Raw genomic sequence first — 22,327 nt, 5'->3', positions numbered from 1 at the left:
ACTAGGGTACACTTGGCAAGCCACACAATAGTAACTTTATCACACCAAATCACAGTCTCTAAGGCATATACACTTGTTTTCCAAAACCCTTATGAACACCCCTCCACACTTAGCAATTCAACAAACTTAAGAGCACCAAATAAGAACTCGGCATAGCCCCAAACAGTCCACAGTTTTGGGGATCCGCTTGACTAATATTCTCGACCTAGATGAAAATTTTTTGCGGCCACTTCAATCACTAAAACATGTGATAACCTTCCTTACAAACCAGCGATCTCCTGTGTTGTTCCTTGGGGGGAGGCAGCCCTCACTCGGCCTTGTTTTCCACCATCAACAGGGATCTCAACCCTCCTTTATGACACAAATATTAACTCGGTTGTCATAGAGATTACCATAGAAAGATATGAACCAGAACTATGCCCAAAACACCATGGCAGTCCTCCTTGAACTCGGATATCCAGATCACAAGCTAAGAGACAAACTCATCCTTCTCCTTGCTAACTCAGCTCCTTGAGGTCTGTGGCTTCTCCGTGCTTCTTCTCTTGATGAATTGCACTTGTGGATGATACCAAATGATCTCACATTCATATCTTCTTATAATGATCTTAGGGGATAACATTAAACCCCAAGGTTCATATCTTATAGGCCAAGTCGACATGGGCCTACACATAAAAACCCCACTAATCGTAAGAAAAAAAATATTTTCATTTGTTTTTCATCACTCCATTAAATCCATGGGTGCCCCTTACCGCATCAAGGGTGTCCCTCATGCATCCAATGAATAAACAACAATTTTCTCCTTGGGTATTTCACCCATGAATTTGGGTACAAATCCCACCACTTGGGTGCACTACCCACAAACCACATTTTGTGGGTCAACTCTTCACAAACCCAGTACCCCAGGGGTTGTGGGAGTACCTCCCAAGCTACAGATTTCAACACTCCTTAGCAAGGGAGGTTCTTCCACCACTTGGAACTCGTCATCATCAACGACACTAGCCCAATATTTGGCATTCACCACTACAGCGCACCCTATAGAATGAATCACACTATCCTCGATAGTGTCCTTGCCTCGATCTCGTCATAACCTAAAGATTCAAGCTTCCATAGGGAAGATGACAATCCTTCACAGTCTCCCTTTGAAGCTAGACTCCCTCTGAGTCTACACAACCTCCACTGAATCACTTTGCTTTCCCTCATGGAAAGCTCTACTACTGAATGTGTGTCCTTCCAGGGTCAGTCTGAGTTGTCGTTTAACACTGGATCGAATAACTCTAGACCACCGCAATTCAACTTAGCAAGTGATCTCATTCTCCTGGGTCAAATACCTCATGTGACATGACTCCAATGTCATATGTACAACTTCACAACCCAATGAAGATACTAGCTTTTCCATGATCTCGTCCTTCACACGAAGCTAACTCTTTCATGTCAAAGCACCCCTTGAGCAGTCCCAACAATCTTTGACAAGTCATCAGAAGTCTATGATTGCGATTTGCTACACAATAAATTGTTGTTCACCAAGTTCACCACCAAAACTCCCAGCCTATCTCATAACCTAGTCAGTCAAGACCACATTTCCATGTTCTCAATTGAACCTTCGTTCCATGTTCTAGGAAATTTCACAACTCCCTCTTAAGTTGCTTTGTTGTGCACACCTAATTCAATTGTCCCTTCAAAGTTTCTTTAATGCCATGTTGATTTTTTCCTTGGAAATTCAAGATCAAGTCTATGTCTAAGACACGATCATAAACACACTAAAATGCCACAACACAAGCACTTTGCAAAGTGAAAAATATACAACAATGAATCAATGAATTGCACAAGAATTTTTGCAAACCAAAAACTTGTTATATTACAACTTTAATACAACAAACATAGGGCTCTTGTACCAGGGATCATGGCCTTTACAATTAGCCCTCATACAAGGAAAACTAGGGATTGATGTCAACAATTTATGACACTCAATCTGCCCTTAAAAAAGATACACTTGACTTACTTGTTGAAGGAGATCTCACACTAGCCCTTTCAGTCCGCGTACCTTGAACACCTAGCAGGTCCTTTACCACCTATACTTGCAAAGGGTATTGACGCTCCAATGCCTCTGCCACTGTTGCTCACAAGTACTTTTGTTGCTCTAGAATTACTTGTATCTTTAGCTTCAATACTTTTGCCTCTAATAATGTACTTGCTCCACCAAGGGTGACTATACTTATGCTCAACAATATGCCCTCTAGTAACCCTCTTGTTGTTCCAAGAATGCCTGCTCTTAGGGTCTTCAGAGTCTGCCCTCTATTAGTCCTTGTTGCTCCGAGATTACCAAAATTAGGGCTTCCACTAACAACCCTCACAATAACCATCTTGCTCCACCAAGATTATTGTACTTAGGGCTTACTTGGACAGCCCACTCAGCAGTGACTTGTCATTCAAAATCACAACTAGGGCACACTAGGCAACCCACACAATAGTGATTTTATCACACCAAATCACAATCACTAGGGAATCTATATTTGTCCAAAACCCTTATGAATAGCCTTCTACACTTAGCAATTCAACAAACATAAGAGCACAAAACATACCTCTTTAAGAACTCAGCACAACCCCTAAGAGTCCACGGTTCTGGGCATTTGCTTGACTAATATTCTTGGCCTAGATGACAGGATTTTACAGCCACCTCAAAACCTGCGGCCACGTTAGTCACTAAACATGTGATAACCTTCCTTACAGAACTACAATCTCATGTGTCGTTCTTTGAGGGGACTCAGCGCTCACTCGGTCTTGTCTTCCACCATCAACAGGGATCTCGACCCTCCTTTATCACATAGATATTAACTTGGTTGTCACAAAGATTACCCAGTACCGCAAGGGTTGTGCGAGTACTTCCCAAGCTACACATTTCAACACATTTTGATTCTAAAATTCAAGTTAATGGCTCTGGATGGGTTCCAAACCCTAGACATACCAAGGGGCATAGGAGCCAGTTTCTCCATTACATCACCCTTCACTGGCAAATGAAAACTCTATTGGATTGTGTCGTCAAAGAGAAACATTAAGATCACAATGAAATTATAGCCTTCCTCAACAACATCCAACAGGGTCAAAGACATCAGCGCTCTTGTTTGGTCAACGTGGATGCTTAGCTAGCCCACATTGAGGGGCATCTTCAATGTGCTGCCTCTCAATGTGGGCATCACTCTCCAGCAAGCCCAAATGCGCAAGACCCTGCCCCAATAAAAACTTCCAATGATTGATGCATGCATGTGTTGTATGTTTGGTTTATAATCATGGGCTTTTATTTTATTTTCTCATATAATTTACAACTGTGGTATGTCAGTGTTATTTAGTAAACAATATGTAATATTTTTGTCAAAGGTGCTAGACATTTGTCTTGGTGTAGGGATGAACAACAACTAGATTTTTTTTTGCTCATTTTGTTGGACAAAAGACTGACGCAACGCCTTCATGGCCATTGGTTTGGTTTCTCTTATGGAAAGCCTTAATAGTGAGGACATTGATTGATATGTTATGTATATGTAAATTATGATGTAATAGAAGCCAATTAATTTAATAAAAAAATTACAATACTCACTCCTTTAAAAAATAAACATATAAAAAAACAATTGAAATAAATTATTTAAAACAAAAAACAAACATTAAAAAAAAAATTCTAAAAATGTCACAGAAACTTAGCTCAAGTGGTATGGTTCATGATTTGTGTCTCAAGTAACGTGGGTTTAAGTCTCAAGAGACATGTTGGTCTGTGTGACATTTATGAAATAGTTCTACTAAAGGTGGAATAGTGATAGTGATTTCTACTAAGTTACCAATTGTGACTAGTGGAATGCACTCATTACTGTTAATATATATATATATATATATATATATATATATATATATAATCAAAATAAATATTAAAAAAAAATTATGATATGTTGGTTGGAAGGTGGGTGGGGGAGCATTGGCCCTTCATGCCCTAAACATCACACGACTTTTGCGATAGAAGCTCCACCTCTCTCCATTCTTTTGGGGTGCATCATGCACACCTACTTTCCCTCCCTCAAAACATCACAATAATTTTGCAATGGTGACCCCTCATCATTCATTTGGAGCACATCACCCCTTTCCTCATACATTATAGAAGTTTTGCATTGGTAAGACTCCCTCCCATCACCAAATTGTTGCATTGACAATGACTCCTTCAATCACATTTTTGAAGTTTATCACTCTTTCCCCTAGACATCACAAAAATTTTGCATTAGTGGTTCTCCCTCTCACAACTAAATAAGGCGTAGGGGGTGAAAGTGTGATGCCTAGCATCACTCCCCAAACATATCAAAATATTTATTTTATTTTAATCATTAATTTTCCAGTTTGAAGATTTTATGATTTTACTTCAAGTTTTTCAACTTTTTTTCCTCTTTTCTTTTTCTTCTTTGTGATTTTATTTACAAAAATACTAGACTTTTCAGTCATCGTTTATAAAATATTAGGGTTTTAAACTCAACATAAAAAATAAAGAAAGAAAGAAAATAGTGTACACTAATAACATCTCTTTTTATTTTTCGTTTGGTTTTAAAATCTTGGTTTCAAGGGTATTAGTTGTAAAGACCACAAATTCAGAAAAGAATCGTAATGTTATCCTTTAAAAGAGGGAGGAACTATTGGGAGCAAGACTTTTTGATTCAATGGTTGATTTTACAATGGTTCCAATCGTCAAGTCCGAGTATTTTAAAGAAAAAGTAGTTTCAAGAAAATGTCATTTTTTGAATCAATGGTTGATTTTAAGGTTTTTCTCATCAATATGTAAAGCATTGTCAAGGCAATAGTCGCAAAAGATAGTAATTTTAATCCAACCAAAAAAAATAATAAATAACACTATTTTTCAGAATGATGGTGGACTTTGGAGTTAGACTGAAAAATTATAAGTTTTAAAAATTAAAATTCTCATTCTGAACAATTTTCATCAATTCAATATCATCAATTGAGTTGTCCCCCTGATCGAAAACATTAAAATTACAAGTCTCTACCTTCATAATATCTTTATGAATGGAAACATAAACAAAATTTTAAGGAAAAATGAAAAATCCATTAATATTATCCATTAAAGATGTTTTGATCATTTATCATAAATTTTACGAAACTTTTGATAGTTAGATTAGTTTTGATGTCTCCTTGATAGCTGCTTGTATTATACTATTTTGGATTTAAGAGGTAGGTTTGATTTTGGCAGGATGTAACAGTTTTTAAAAATATTAGAAAATAACAATCACTTAAACAAGTTGTGTAAAATACTTTACCATTAGAAAAAATTACAAGACAACAATGTTATGGCTATTCTCTTTACAAGGCAATGATGAATCATATTTGGAAGAAAAAAGTCAGTTGATCATTTTTCATGAAGAACTCTAAAAAGGCCTAAGTGTCCAGCATCCTCAGTGTTGGGAATAAACAAGTATAACGTTAATTTTACCCAGTTTTAGGAATAAACAAGTATAAAGTAGATGGTCTTACTTCAAACCCTCAAATTTATAGCAGAATGGAACCTCATTAGAGTGCTCATATATTGATATTTTCAAGTGATGATGGTGTTGCAACCAATATTAAGAAGGAGCAAATCAGATTAGAAATTAGGTGTAACTGAATCTTAATCAATATTCTAATTACTAATTAGACAGGAAAGCAACAAGCCTGGGCTGGGCCAAAACAACCCGTATGCCCAAAGCAGGTTATACCCTTCCAACGTGACCTTTATGGGGGCATCGATGTTTTTCTCTCGATGCATCTGCTAATTTATATTTAGATGTAACGGGTGGCAGACTTTCACATTTAAAAAAGAATGATAATATTAATATAATGATACTTGGGAAACAAAATATCGCTACCATGAGAAATACCATTTTATCTCAACTATAATATTTGCAATGGCATCCCACTTGACCATGCAAGCTAAGATCTCTTCAGTAAGTGGCATTCCAAATCGAAGCAGTGTGTTGCTTGTTGATCCTCGAATCACTATTTCTTTGCTCTTTTTCATATTAAGGGCACCTGCATCCTAGTGGGAAATCACTATTGCTTTGCCCTTTTTCATATTAAGGGCACCTGCATCTTAGTGGGATGATTGCATATAGCACTAAATAACAATGAAGGAGAGAGACACTGAAGGTATTTGCCTCACTTTTAATCTGAGGGTTGCAAAGAAACTGGGTTAATTCACCCTAACATGGACAACTTAAAGGCCGTCATCAGTCGCAAATCTTTTGCAGAATGATTGATGACAAGACTTGGGCTTCCCTTGTCTGGTATTAACATATTTAGCTCTCCTTGCTCTTACAATGCAGGTGAGGGACTCGGCATAAAGCAATCCTTAGATCCAATACTTTTTTCAAAGAGACAATCACATCAAGTGTGTATTAGCAGAGCAAAGAGTGTAGAAATAACCGCATTCAGTCACCCATGAAAAGCCTTGTCACCCAAAATACAGCTGATGAATATGCAGTGTTTGCTTTTGTCCCCGATAGAAACCAACGTAGTGTGCCGTACAGATAAGGTGCAAGTGCTATGACTTGACATTTCCTGCATATCCGTGTATTCTACCAACTCCAAACATGCATCACTTTGGTGCTAGCTAGCATCATAAATCTGTTCTTCGGAAAGTTATCTCTTCTGTAGATATACAATTATCCTCTGTGCACTTAATCAACTCCTCGTTTTCTTGGCAGTGACATGTAGGCAACGAAGGTGAGAGTGGTGCATAGACATCTGCAGATAATGACCAGAATACCAAAACAATTGTCACAAAAGAAAAGGAACAGAGTAGTTAGATTCAAGTATGCTGTTGTGTAATGAATCAATCAATCCATCTACTAAGAAATATCCAATACAAGTAAGGTAACAAATTAAAATCCATAAATGATAAAATATTCATATTACAATATATTATCTTATCCTACATGGATTTTAACTGTTTATCCTACCTTTGTTGGATATTTCCTTAGTATATGAAAAACATTCAATACATGTTTTACTATAGATTTCAAACACAAGCAAACGTGCAGTATATTTTTTTCTAAGCAGCATGATAGAGTTGGTCACACATACTTGTTGATGAGCTTTTGTCAGAGTCCTTTGTTACATGCAATATGATTGTTCCTGAAAGGATAGTAATTAAACCACAAATCTCTGACACTATGCTGCTTGCGCTTTGACCAGCCCAATCCTGCAAGTAGAAATGCATGTAAAACATACTAAAAGCAAACGTAACCAAAATCCATAGTAGTTGTCTAGAACCCATGGATACCTTAAACATGATAACACTTGCAAGTATGGTCAATGTTGTGAACATAACATAGTAGATAGGAGATACCACTGCAGTATTGAAAGTATCAAGAGCCTGAAATAGGAAAGAGTCATAATTAGAACAAAATGCTAGCATGCAAAGCTGAACTCTAGTATAATGGTGCAAATTTGTAAAAATGTTAATATAAATCTGCATTTGAAGAAACCGAAAACTTAGAGTCCGCTGCGATTTCCAGATACCAGATAATTTGACCATTTAAATTTTCAATATTTCTTTCTTCATTAATCTTCCAATTTTCATCTGAAATCATCTTCATACATTTATCTCCTTTATATAGCTATGGTATTGATTGACAATATGCTGGTAAAATAAGATTTGAAATTTCAAAATTCTGAGAACAATTCTTGATATTAGGTCTACCTAACATGCAACAAAAATTCTAAAAGTATTTGGGGCTTGGGATTGGCTATCATGATACTTAAATCATCATTCCTTAACAAATATATCATACCTACTATGTTTGCTATGTTTGCTCTACAGCCAGGACCCCAGCATACAACGATTAGATTGATAATCAACCGAGAAGGAAGCATGCAAATCCATGCATACAAGCAATTACTAATAATGGCAAATAAAAAATAAGTCAATACAATGTAGTAAAGTACAAAGACACATCAGTTAAGTATCTTATATGGAAAAGCCAAGCATGAAACTCAACAAACTGTAAAAATCAGCAAGCATTAAAAAATACAAAATTGGCTTAAGTTTTAACTTTTCCTTCTTTTATTGGGATTGTTCCCTGCATTGGGCAATAATTTCATATCAACTTGGAATTTTTCTAATATATCAGGACTTCACAATGTGGGGGTATATATCATCTGCAATGGAATTGTCAGTAATATTGCAATATTTCTGATATATCCATGATATCTGCAACATTTTCAATCATGTGCGTGCGCGCAATGCTTTCCATTGTACTTGTAATTATCCTATCAGGTCACTTTGTAATCTTCCTAAATAGGAATACAAGTGATATAAAGCATACAATCTGTTCAGCAAAATATAAAAACGAAATATATATTAAGCACCCAAGGAAATGCTGGAAATAATGAACTGCTGAGCCATTTTATTACTTCTTTGAGGGAAAAATACAATAGATAATAGAATGGTGCACCTGGGCTTGTCTCAATGGACAAGCATGACCAAACCTAGGCGAGAAATCGCTGAATCGATGGTTGTCTCAACTGCTGCACCAATCTGCACTGCGCTGCCCAGAAAACTGCCCTTTCTGCTAACTTCGAATGGCTGGAAACACCACTTCTCGTGCTCAAAAAATTATAAGATTTGAGCTCCTAACTCCTTGGCCTAAACCTAGAAAAAACCTCGAAGGAGTTTAGTTGGTTTAGACTTCTGAAATTCGACCCCCAAGGAGCCCAACTTCAGCTGCAACTACAAAACTCGGCCTGTTGGATTCTGCCTGTAAATCCCCTGACTTCCCGGATGAGCTTCCGGGCTGTAGCACTTGCTCCTAAGCCCCACGAAAATGATGGATTTGCCCTCTACGCTGTCCCCAAGCCCAGTAATTTGAATTGTTGGTTGTTGGCCCTGCTGGCTCCAAAACTCTCAAGAAATGTTCGCCTGCTACTGCTCTCCAAGTCCCCTAACTCTCCCGGCAAATGGCTGATCAATGGTGGCTCAAACTCCTCCTGCGTATTCTCCAGATAGCCCAAAAATACGCACTCCCTGTATGTGACTGAATGGTAGTGTTGTAACACACTCCCGGATCTCCTGAAATGTTGATGGAACTACCTTCCTAGGGCGGGCACTCAAGGTCCCCCGAAGGTAAGGTTGAATCTCCCGCTTGAGAGATTCGTGGCTAAACAACCGGTTGACTCGGCTAAATAGCAAAGCGAACAGTCAAGTAATTTCGATTTGCAAGGTGAATGAATGAATCCAAATGAGAGCTTCCTCCTCCTTTTATCTTCGTGGGCCTTCCTTGCCTCATGTGGGCCCCTCCATCCAGCTTTTCAAATTCCCTCTAAGCCATTCAAATGGCCTAGTTCGAATTCACATGTGGGTGGCCCCCACATTCCACTAGCAACCAAATAAAGTTGAATTTCCTCCAAAGTCCCTAAATCGAAAATGTTGGGTTCGTTTCCTTAGCCAAAATTGTGCAAAATTGTGTAGCAACACCCTGTTACAAATGTATTTGAAAAGGGTCATGATAGTCCTCCCCTCCCAAATGTTGCTTGCCCTCAAGCAACCTCAAAGTTGGGTGCTCCAAAATATGCTCACCCTCCCAAGTGGCATCCTCATCTGGCAAGTTCTTCCAACGCACCAAGAGCTCCTTGATGGTCTTGCTCCTCAGTTTCCTTTCCCTGCTCTCCAAGATAGCCTCGGGTTCCAAAACCAAGTGGCCTTCATCATCCAATGGGGGTAACTCCGTTGTTGTTGTCACCTGTTGCCCCAGCACCTTTTTAAGGCACGAGACATGAAATACATTGTGGATCCTTCTCCCCAGAGGTAGCTCCAACTCATAGGCCACTTCCCCAACTCATCTTATCACTCGTTATGGCCCATAGAAACGGGGTTGTAGCTTCTCGGCCCCCTTCTGCTTCAGCGTGGATTCCCTGTAAGGTTATAGTCGGAGGTACACCAAGTCCCCCTCCTCGAAATGCCTCTCTCTCTTGTGTCGGTTTGCATACACCTTCTGTTGGTTTTGGGTTGTCACCAAGTTATCCTTGAGAGCCTTGAGGATGTCTTGGCTCTCTTGGATCCAATCTTTGGCCTTTGGGGCCCGACTGTCTCCAAAAACAACATCAGCAAAAGATAATGCATCATATCCATACAAAGCACTTTAAGGGGTCATACCAATGGACATGTGGTGGGTGGTGTTGTAGCAGTACTCGCTCAGATGCAGCCACCGGATCCAAGCCCTCTGCTGACCTGTCACGTAGTTCCTCAAGTACCCCTCTAGCCACTGATTAACTCTCTTAGTCTGGCCATCTGTCTGAGGGTGGTAGCTGGTGCTAGGAGTGAGCTCAGTCCCGACCAATCTGAAAAGTTCCTGCCAAAAACCTCCCATGAACCTGTTGTCCCTGTCACTCACAATGTTCTTGGGGAGCCCGTGCAACCGGAAGATCTCCCGAAAGAACAATTCTGCAACCTGTGCAATCGTGTACCTAGTGGGGATGGCGAAAAAGTGGGCATATTTGGTCAACCTATCGACCACTACATAAATGTAGTCCTTCCCCTGCACTGTGGGGAGCCCTGTGATGAAATCCATAGATATACTTTCCCATTTCCCCTCGGGGATGGGAAGCAGTTGTAGCAATCCTGCAAGGTGAATCAGCTCCCCCTTGTTCCGCTGACATGCCTCACACTCCTGTACGTGCTTCAGCACATCCCCCTTGAGGCCCTTCCACGTGAATCTCTCCTTGACTGCCATATATGTCTTCTAGAACCCCTGGTGCCCGGATAATGGTGAGTTATGTGCTTCCTGGAACACTCTCTCTCTCAACTATGAGTTGGGTACCAAGAAAATGCGCCCCTTCTAATAGATGACCTCATCCATCACTCGATAACGCTCATCTGTGTGGGTACCCTCCAAGACCTCGCATGCCCTCCTGTCCTTGGAGTACTCCACCAATAGTTGAGCCTTCCAATCATGGCAGATGCTCATGAGTGATAGACCAGCGGGTCTCCGAGATAGAGCATCAGCCACCACATTATGCTTTCCTTACACATACTCTATATCGAAGTCATAGGCCTGCACCTTGTTGACCCATCTTTGCTGCTTGTCATTGAGGCCCTGCTGCCCCATGAAGTGGTGAAGACTATTGTGATCAGTGTTCACCTGAAACCTGTTGCCCACTAAGTACTGTTGAAATTTGGCCAATGCATGCATGAGTCCCATGTCCGGCTATAAATCAAAATGTCATTGAAGAAAACCAGCACAAACCAGTGTTCCACGGGGACTCGCCCCCCCCCCTTAGGGGTCTAGTTTCCTCACTCCCCCACGCTCCGGGGACTTGGGGACGAGTAGGGGACGTTTCCCCACGCTCCCAAAATGGAGGAAACTCAGGGGGACGTGCCAGGGAAACGTTTCCCTTCCCTGAGGGGACGTTTCCCCATGCTCCCAAAAAAAATGGCCTTGCTTATAGTTTATGATTTAATAGACCTAAAGTGGTACAAAGCTACTCATGTTCTGTATGGGGATAACGTCTTGTGCTGTCTTTTGGTTTCAAAGAGCGTTATTTTAGAGGGTCAGTATCATGGAAATTTGTTGGACCATATAGCACATACATGAATTTTCCCTTTTAAAACTTCTCATTTTTTTCTCAAGTGATGGCTGGATTACAGTGGGGAGATAACCGGAGTGACAGGCAAAGAATATGAGACATTCAGTTTGTGTTTTTAATTTGCATGACATTTGACATACAAACTATGGAAGCAGCACCTATGTCATGTGGGAAATAATTGCGTGGACTATAGACTAACATGCGTTTACTGCAAGCATGACAAAATACTATGGGCAGCAAGACATCTCAGGAACTGTCGTTATATATGAATTTATACAGTTACAAAATTTACACAGACCACAGTTGCTCAGCTTGAATTCTCAGGTCTGAAATTATTTTCACCCCTGAAATACACTGCTAGTTTGAAGTTTGAATTGCACGACATTGCTCTAATAAGGTAGACAAATTATCCATGCCATCGTTGGTCACCCAAGTTGGTTCGCAGATGGTCATCCTGCAATCAATGTCATTTGATAGTAAACTGTCAGAAACTCTTTCATGTGATCTTCTCATCTCTCCTGGAACTAAAACTCTTCTTTCAGCATATGATGTATTGTCTATATCATATATAATATAACAAACTTTCTAGCTGTTGGATCCAATACAGCTGGACAACCCATTGTAGTTGCCCCTTCTACTGCCAATGCAGTGTTCCTGATCTGTTCATTTACCTTTTCACATAATTCAGTGGCTACCTTATCAAGCTGAAGCTCTCCCTCTGTCTGACCAAAATCTAAATTAGAATTTGACCAAGCTGAATTAGAATTTTAAATTTATTATTTTATATGATATTTGTAAATTTGGATAATGTCAAATGATATTCATATCAATGATCATGCTTTGCAGCTTTTCAATTCAAACCAAATTGTCATAGTGGACTCAATTAATAAATTATATTTTATATTTATAAATTTTTAAGACCCTGACGCTCCCACGTTTCCTAAAACATGGTAGGGAGCTTTTGCATAGGCCGCTCCCGCGCCCCCTCGTCCCGGAATCTTGGTGGAACATTGGCACAAACCTCCTCAATTATCCCCGGAAGACATGGTTCATGCATGACTGGAAAGTGGTCGGAGCGTTGGTCAGCGCAAATGGCTTGACCAGGAACTCGAAGTGCCCATAGTGGCACCAGAAAGTTGTCTTAGGGATATCCTAATCCCTCACCCTGATCTGGTGGTACCCTGAACGCAAAGCAATCTTAGAGAAGTAGTTGGCTCCTCTAAGCTCATCCATCAGCTCATCTATGCAGGGAGTGGGGTATCGGTTCTTCAATGTCTTCCGGTTGAGGGCCCGGTAGTCAATGCACATGCATAGGGTTCCATCCTTCTTCTTAACAATAACTACTGAAGAAGCGAACGGACTGGAACTTGGCCTGATATGGCCCAATGCTAACAGCTCCTGAATGGCCTTCTCTATCTCATCCTTGTAGGCCTTGGGATGCATGTAAGGGGTGGTGATCACTGCCTTCACACTCGACTCCAACTCAATAGTGTTCTCGAATCCCCTGTCTGGTGGCTGCCCTGGTGGAATGTCCCCAAACACCACTGCGTATATGTCCAGCAAGGCTTGTATGTCTGGTGGTGGTGGTTGGGCCTATCCCCCAACCTCCGAAATCCTCAGCTCCACTACCCATGCAATGTCCCCATGTCGCAAATCTTCCTCCATCCTGTGGGTCAAGACTGTCTGAGGTGGATAAGACTACATGCCTCTCAGAACTACAAGTTTTCCATCCGGCCCGATGAACTCCATCTTTGGCTTCATCCAATCTGTAGTGACTCACCCAAGGGAGTATATCCACTAGACACCCATCACCACGATGGTGTCTGACATATTGACCACAAAGAAATGGTCCATCATTGAGTAGTTCCCCATCACTACTGTCAAAGCAGGCACATACTGAGTGCACTGTATGGTGCAGTCACCTGGTACAAGGACTGAAAAGCCCTCAAACTCAGTCGTGGTGAGGCCACTCCTGTGAACCAACTGGGCATCTATGAAATTGTGGGTAGCCCCACTGTCAACTAGGTGTGACACCCTTTGCCCCTGTATGATGCCTCTGATCCTTAATGTCAAGAATTTGGGAACCCCGCATAAGGAAGCAAGGACTCCCCAAGATGGGGCAAGGGATAACCCTCCATGTGGAGGTGGTGGTGGTGGCCCTCTATCTACTGGACTCTCACCATCTCCCATACCACACTCCTGCTCCACCTCGTCCGCCTGGTCATTGTCTGAAAAGACCTCAATATAGTGTGCTTTGTTGGCCATGCACTGATGGCCTGGTGCCCAAGGCTCCCTGCATGTGAAGCACAACTTCCTCCTCCTGAGGTCCTTTCTTGTCTCATCATCTAGCTGCCCCCGCCCCTGTGTGATCCTCTGAGGTGGAGGTCTAGTCTCATGCCCCTTCTATGGGAAAGGGATTCGTGCAAGGAAAGGCGCTCTAGTCTTGAGGATGGCCTCCTGTAGATCTCTAGTGCACAAAACTACCTATTGCAGTGTGGAGGGTCTACATAACTTTACTAGTCCACGCAGGGGCTCAAGTAAGTCCTCAATGAAGGTGTAAAACCTCCTAGCCTCTGATAAGTCCGGAACCATCACTGATACTCGCAGAAACTCGGAGATGTACTGCTCTGGGTTCCCTGTCTAGTGCAGTTGGGTTAGCTCTCTGAAATGGGCCTTTGGATCTCTCTGGTCAAAATGCTCCACCACCCTCCTGGTGAAATCCTCATAAGAAGCAACATTGGGATGCCCTAGGGTGGCCAAGCCATGGAACCACCGCTCATGAGCTTCCCCCTCCATATGCAGCGTGACCATCTTGACGGCTTCATGTTTTGTCATCCAGCTGAGCTGGAAGTAGGTGTCCATCTTCTCAACCCAAGCCCTAGTCGTGCACTTGGCAGTGCCATCAAAAGTAGGGAAGTACATCCTCCCTATGGTCCTTTGCAGCTCATAATTCTGGGTTCCCTATCCTCCATAACCCTTGTTCTTCTCACTCTGCTTGAGCTTGCAGAAATCTCTGAAAGAGAGTGCTTCCCTAAAGTCTGCATCCATAGATTGCCACTCTCTAAAATTTCCCCCATTTGAATGGGGTCCTCATCCCTTGCTAGTTCGATTTGTACCACTAGTACGAAAGAGGGCAATGTGGCACGAGTTGGCCCATTAGCCGATGGGTGTTGTGCCGCTGGTGAGGGGTGATCGAATGGCTAAGAGGCTCCAGAAGATTCCCCAAATAGAAACCCTCTAGGAGTGGTCCTCTCTCTGTTCTGCAACTTAATCTCTTCCAGCATATCTTTTTGGCCCTTGGTTAAGTCATTCAAGGCTCTCAAGAGGCTGTTGAAAGCCATCTCTTCCTTGCGCTTGGATTCCATCATGTCCTCCTCTTCTACCAATGCTTTCCCTTTGTCCTTCGTGTCTAGAGTAATCTCCAACTCTCTTTCTCTGCTCCGGTACCTCTGCCTTCTGTATTTGATGCTCTGCTAGTCCCCTTTCTCATAGGAGAAAATCCCCACAGCTGAGCCAAGAACTAGGCTCTGATACCACTGTAATGTTCCTAAATAGGAATACAAATGATATAAAGCACACAATCTATTCAGCAAAATATAAAAACGAAATATATATTAAGCACCCATGGAAATGTTGGACATAATGCGCTGTTGAGCCATTTTATTACTTCTTTGAGGGAAAAATACAATAGATAATAGAATGGTGCACCTGGGCTTGTCTCAATAGACAAGCATGACCAAACCCAGGTGAGAAATGGTTGAATCGATGGTTGCCTCAACTGTTGCACCAATCTACACTGCGCTGCCCAGAAAAGTTGAAAATTGCTCTTTCTGCTAACTTCAAATGGCTGGAAACACCACTTCCCGTGCTCAGAAAATTATAAGATTTGAGCTCCTAACTCCTTGGCCTAAACCTAGAAAAACCCACGAAGGAATTTAGCTGGTTTAGACTTCTGAAATTCAACCCCCAAGGAGCCCAACTTCAGCTGCAATTGCAAAACTCGGACTGCTGGATTCTGCCTGTAAATCCTCCAGGAAAATGTCCCAAAGTTCGGGATTGACCCCTACTGTAAATCCCCTAAATTTCAGGATGAGCTTCCGGGTTGTAGCACTTGCTCCTAAGCCCCACAAAAATGATCGACTAGCCCTCTACGTTGTCCCCAAGCCCAGTGATTCGAATTGCTGGGTTGTTGGCCCTGCTGGCTCCAAAACTCTCAAGAAATGTTGGCCTGCTACTGCTCTACAAGTCCCCTAACTCTCCCAGCAAATGGTTGATCAATGATGGCTCAAACTCCTCCTGCCTATTCTCCAGATAGCCCAGAAATACACACTCCCAGTATGTCACTGAATGGTAGTGATGTAACACACTCCTGGATCTCCTAAAACGCTGATGGAAATGCCTTCCTAGGGCGGGCACTCAAGGTCCCCCGAAGGTAAGGTTGAATCTCCCGCTTGAGAGATTCGTGGCTAAACAATCGATTGACTCAGCTAAACAGCAGAGCGAACAATCAAGTAATTTCGATTTCCAAGGTGAATGAATGAATCCAAATGAGAGCTTCCTCCTTTTATCTTCGTGGGCCTTCCTTGCCTCATGTGGGCCCCTCCATCCAGCGCTTCGAATTCCCTCCAAGCCATTCGAATGGCCTAGTTCGAATTCACATGTGGGTGGCCCCCACATTCCACTAGCAACCAAATAAAGTCAAATTTCCTCTGAAGTCCCTAAGTCGAAAATGTTGGGTTCTTTTCCTTAACCAAAATTGTGCAAAATTGTGTAGCAACACCCTGTTACAACTATATTTGAGAAGGGACATGACACACTTTCTTCGTACATCATGGCAATTGTAAAAGAATTTAATGTAATGTTTCGTTGTGCGTGTTAAAACCATGCAGACCTTCACGTTGTTATCATTTTTATTTGCATTTGTTTAGCGTCAATACTCTTATGTCCAATAAATCCTAGCCCATCGTTGTTTCATCTTACAACTATGAGGGTGCCTACAAGGTTTCATGGCATTTAATCCTTCTATAATCATTTCTTTGGTGTATTTCTTTTGCAATTTAGAGGAAATTTTATTCTAGATCTCAAGAAATATTTACATTCAACCACAACTTTCTTAACATGGTGCACTGGATTTTACTTGTTCAAAGTATCTTGAACAGGGTCTAGGCGGGTCAAGAATGTCAAGTCTTCTTAACTGTACTATGGCCCACTGCAAGGGACTGTAAGCTTCCAAATTGTCAGTTGCACTGCGGCAAGGTGATAGCTAGTGGCAATGGTGTAGCACATAAACCATTGTTGTCAACTATTACTAGTGTGGTTGTGGAAGCTTATGGAGATGAACCAATGGGTGCAGAATTAATTAACGGTATTCATGCAAGGGGTGACATTACAATTGCAGAGCAAAATCATAAACATTAGATTAGCACTAAACCCGATAAATGAATGAACAGATGATATATTTATCTGCATGAGTGTGAGTTTTAGCAAAAAACTTTCAACCAATATAAGAACCATTCACCATGCAAACATTAACGTCACAAGAGGATTGCTCCATCTATACAGTCTAAAGTCGATAAAAAAACTAGTACAAAATCTGCAGAGATTAGCAATACACTGTACATAAACTAATACAAAATCTAAGCAAAGATTGTAGAATTGTATGCTCGAGTCGTGCATGGGGTAAAATTGTGGACTTCATCCCACAAAGGTACCAATAACAAATAACCCACAAACTTCCATCTAAGATTCTATCTGAAGAAACATTACGAGAGTACATGATTCATATTTATAATTTATGCAAGAATGGATGACCAAATGATTGATGCAAACCCTAATGGTCAGCCTTATGCACAATGAATGAGGATGATCACTAGCTCATCTCTTGAAATTAGGTCAGCCATGGAGTGCACTGCCTGTTGAGAATTCAATAGGGCAATGAATCTGTTAATTCTCTTAACTCAATAACTATTTGTGTTATCTTTTACTTATTAGCTTTGTTCGTTATCATTCCAATGTGCAATACATCAAACAACTACCAAAACAATAAGAACAGTGACATAGTATATCGGTTGCAAGCCAGGGCCAAAACCCCTCCTCTTGAGGGGAAAACCCAAACATCTCCTTATCTTTCAAACCTTTCAATTGACAAATACCATAACCTAGACTCAGACAAATACCCTCCAAGATCAAGTTGACCACGACCTCTAGCTACAAGATCTTTGACCTCCTAGTAGATCCAAAATTTTGCTCCCCAATAGCTGCTATAACTATTGCTTCAACTGTAGGAGACTTCGATCTCCTTCTAATAGCCTTCTTCTCGACTTTGTTTGCCTTGACTTGAGTCCTAGGGCCAGTAAGATGCCCTAAGAGACCTTCGCTTGCCTTCCCTTCTCTTTTGCTTCCAAAATCAAACCCTACTAGATCCCAATGCAGAAACCCTAACTTTGCACTTACAGAAGAATAGAGAAAGACCCAAACACTTCGACTTCTTTGACCTTCTTTCCTTCGCACTTCCTTCTTCGTCTTCTTTTTCTTCTGCCTTCTTGGCATAAGAGATGAGAGAGTGAATTATCCAAATGGAGGATGAGTTCCTCTTATATATAGGCTTCCTCAAGGGTGGACGTGGCTCTTCATGTAGGTCGACTTGTCACCTCATTAGGCCGACTTGATCTTGGAGGTATTTTGACACTTTCAAGACAAAATATTTTTTTCTTTTCAATTTACAATGTCCCCATAGGGTCTTCCATATATGACAATGACTCTTATACCTAGGGCAAACCCTAGAAGCACTCAATGGGTGCTTGACCTATAAAATAAAAGAACTTGAGCATGAAACCCATGCTTCAATAATAATAATAATTTATTTTTCATCTTACATTTACAATAATACATTTCATACTAATAAAGTTTGAACCTAGTTACACATTTTCAACACTCCCTCTTAACTAGAGAGGTATTCATAAGAGGTACATGGTCATTCTCAATCTGAAGAGATCTCATTAAGAAGAGTCGGATTGGTAACCCATCTGTCTAGCATCATATTAACCAGTATTTTCACATAGCAAGGCCTTGACTAACAGCTCTATCTCTCCACAAGATCAAGGCACAAAGTTGGTGAGACCAATGATGTATAAACACCATCATCATTGTCTCCAAGGTACATACTCCACCCGGGTGTTCACAGAGTATGACCTTCCATTGGACTACTCTTATCTTGGGTAGCTAATCCTCAAAGAATATCGGTCCACGACTACTCTTGTCTTGAATGCCCCACCACATTCTTAAAGAGTATCGAATGTCATATAGGTACCCAATCCTCCATTCTTTCTTCCCAACTGAAGACAAGAATATAGTGTCTATCTCTTCCTCTCAATTAGGGAGGACCAAACCAAGTGTGTCTCTTAAGTATACAAGCTTCTTGTTCGGAAGTGATTTTGTCAATATATCAGCTATATGTTCATTAGTGGAGATATAATGAAGCTGCAACACACCATTTTGTACTAGCTCTCGAATATAGTGATACTTTTTGTTGATATGCTTTGTCTTTCCATGAAACACTGGATCCTCAGACAAACGAATGCAACTTGTGTTATCACAAAGTATCATTGTAGGGTTCATCGTTCCTTCAAACAGGTCGGATAGCAGCGTTCTTAACCAAACTGCTTCTCTGCTTACTTCACATGTTGCAACATATTCAGCCACAGCACTAGTCAAATCAACAGTGTCTTGCTTTATGCTCATCCATGAGATGCTAGAGGATCCTAAACTGAAACATCCTCCTGTAGTGCTCCAACCATCTTGTTCACTGCCTCCCCAGTTGGAATCTGTATATCAAATCGATTAGACATCATTCCTTCTATCATATTTCAGACAATAGTTGATGGTTCCTTGTAGATATCTCATAATATGTTTTGTTGTTATCCAATGATCATACTTCGGTTCCACTTGGAATTGAATGAGTACATTCACTTCAAAACATTTATTTGGTCGAGCATTCACCAAGTACATCAATGAGCCAATAAGTTGTCTATATCTGGAAGGATCCACGAGGCTTGATTCAGAACTCCTTAGTCTCTTCAAGTTTGTGATCATCGGAGTGATCATAGGTTTACAGTCCATCATGTTGAACTTCTTTAGTATCTCGATCACATACTTTCCTTGACCCAAATAGACTTTATTCGGTCCTTCCCAGACTTCTAGTCCCAAATAGTAATGGATCAGCCCAAGGTCCTTCATATCAAATTTTGCTGCTAGTTGCTTCTTACATTCTTCAATTCGACTCTCTACACCTATCAAGAGAAAATCATCTACATATAGAAGAATAATTACTGGTTCATTGTTTACAACCTTAATATAAAGGTTCGAGTCAGCAGAAACTTTTGTGAAGCCTATTCTCTGTAGGTATGCATCCATTCTAGCATACCATGCCCTTAGTGCTTGCTTGAGGCCATATAATGCTTTCTTCAATCTGCAAACATATGCCTTCCTATCTTTGACTTCAAATCCCAAGGGTTGTTTTATATAGACTTTTTCATCTATAGTGCCATTCAGAAACACAGTTTTGACATCCATTTGGTGGGTGTTCCATCCCATCGATGCTACCAAAGAGACCAATGGTCGAATCGTTGTATATCTTGTTGTTGGAGCAAATGTCTCTTCATAGTCGATGCCTTCAAGTTGAGAGAATCCTCTAGCCACAAATCTTGCTTTATGTTTATCGATACTTTCATCAATTGCATGCTTGATCTTATAGATCCACTTGGAAGTGATCACAGATTTGTCTTCGGGCCTAGGTATGATTTCCCAAACTCCATTCTTCATTATAGATTGATATTCTTCATTCATGGCATCCTTCCATTCTCGATGCTCTATTGCCTCTTCAAAGTTGGATGGTTTTGCTTCTATTAATTTTGTCATGTATGCGGCATACCCAAAATATCTTTTGGGTCTCTAACTTTCCCTAAATGATCCTTGCATTGCTCCATGACCTTCTGCATCAAGTAGTGTGGACTTCAACCAATTAGGTCTTTTTCTCGATTCTGGAATGACCACGTGTTGAACAGGTTCACTAGGCCCTCCTTCTTCATAGTGTGATTCTTCTCCGTTCTTGTCCACTTCCTCCTCAAATATCGGAAGTTCTTCATCATCAGAATCTATGGAAAGTTCTTTTGACTTCTTGAACTTTATACTCTCATCAAATATATCACGACTAACGTCAATGTGATGTCCATCTTTCATATAGATTCTATAAGCTTTGGATGAGTTACTATACCCCAAAAATGTACCCTTCACACCGGAAGGATCCAGCTTCTTTCTTTTGTCCTTAGGTATATGAATATACACAGGACACCCAAATATCGAAGATGGTCTACAAATGGCTTCTTTCCAATGAACACTTCTTCCAAGGTCTTGTTATCTAGAGATCTGTGAGGACATCGGTTCTAAATATAGACCGTTGTATTTGTTGCTTCTCCCCACAGAAATTTTGGTAGATCTTGATCGTGTAACATTGCTTTTACACTTTCTTCAATGGATCTATTCTTTCTTTCTGCAACTCCATTTTGTTCGAGATTATATGGGACTATCAGCTCCCTCTTAATCCCAAACTCCTTACAGAATGCTATAATCTCTTTGGATGTATATTCCTCCATTATCAATCTCAATATCTTGATTCTTCTTTCTGTAAGGTTCTCCACTTCAACTTTGAATTCTTGGAATTTAGTGAATACTTCATCCTTGGTTTTCATTAAGTAAACCCAGGTTTTTCTTTAATGGTCGTCTATAAATGTGACATAGTATAGATGGCCTCCAAGTGATTTTGGAGTCACAGGGCCACATACATCAGAATGTATAAGATCCAAGATTTCCTCCAACTGCGAAAAACTGCTTCCAAATGGTCTCTTGGTATGTTTGCCCAATGCACATCCTTTGCAGACACCTTCATGATCCTCCTTTAGATTCGGGATTCCATCTACTATGAAACTTAAAGTTGGAAGTATTTTGAAGTGAATATGACCAAACCTTCGATGCCAAAGTTCACATGGACTAATCTTAATATGAACTAGGGCATGGTTTACAGGAGATATTAATCTGTAAAACCTTCTTTTTCAGATACCAATAACCTTAGCTTGATCTATGCTTAAGTCTTTTCCCCAAACAACTACTCTCCATCAATGAAGGCTACTCTATCTCCTTTGTCTTCTAAACTTGAAATAGAAAGTAAGTTTTTGTGCAAACTTGGGAACAATAGAATGTTGTTGAGGTGAATGTTGCTTCCATCTTCGAGCTTTATTGAAGTTGATCCAATGCCTTTCACAGGATAGCTTTTTTTGTCACCGAGTTCAACAGAGTAAGCAGATTTTCCTTTAGATAAGGTCTTCAATTGGTTGGAGTGGCCAGTCATGTGCCTTGATGTACCACTATCAATTACCTAGATGTCTTCGTCTTGGAATGTCCCGAGAGAGCTGAGAAGAGACCTTCATTCCTTTCTTTGAATGATACCTTCTTTGAAGAGAATAAAAAACTCCACCTTTCTTGAGATGGCTTGCAATCTTCTTGATGACTTTCTTCACAGAAGAGGAGATCTTCATGATGCCCTTAAAGAACCAAAGCTCTGATACCATGTTGAGAATTCAATAGGGCAATGAATCTGTTAATTCTCTTAACTTGATAATTGCTTGTGTTATCTTTTACTTATTAGCTTTGTTCGTTATCATTCCACTGTGCAATA

At 40.7% G+C, this 22,327-nt stretch overlaps 1 protein-coding gene across 4 annotated transcripts in view; it reads right to left on the bottom strand.

The window, feature by feature from the left end:
- Positions 1-5,825: 5,825 nt before the first annotated feature.
- Positions 5,826-22,327, bottom strand: part of LOC149180524 (putative magnesium transporter NIPA6) — a 155,438-nt gene continuing 138,936 nt past the window's right edge. For 3 of the 4 annotated variants that reach the window (XM_089416160.1, XM_089416159.1, XM_089416161.1), the window contains 3 exons: positions 7,298-7,390; positions 7,099-7,216; positions 5,826-6,759 (listed from right to left, as the gene is read on the bottom strand). In XM_089416160.1, the coding sequence (XP_089272286.1) occupies positions 6,632-6,759; positions 7,099-7,216; positions 7,298-7,390 (339 nt within the window). In that variant the 3' untranslated portion in view covers positions 5,826-6,631. The remainder of the gene's footprint in view (positions 6,760-7,098; positions 7,217-7,297; positions 7,391-22,327) is intronic. The other variant, XM_089416162.1, reaches the window with a different exon arrangement.

Source organism: Pinus tabuliformis, chromosome 3_2 (assembly GCF_031772625.1).
Source record: "Pinus tabuliformis cultivar Carrire ecotype Pingquan chromosome 3_2, CPIR1, whole genome shotgun sequence".
NCBI lineage: Eukaryota > Viridiplantae > Streptophyta > Pinopsida > Pinales > Pinaceae > Pinus > Pinus tabuliformis.
The sequence above is the reverse complement of the archived record's forward strand: the minus strand, read 5'-3'. Positions and strand labels throughout refer to the sequence as shown.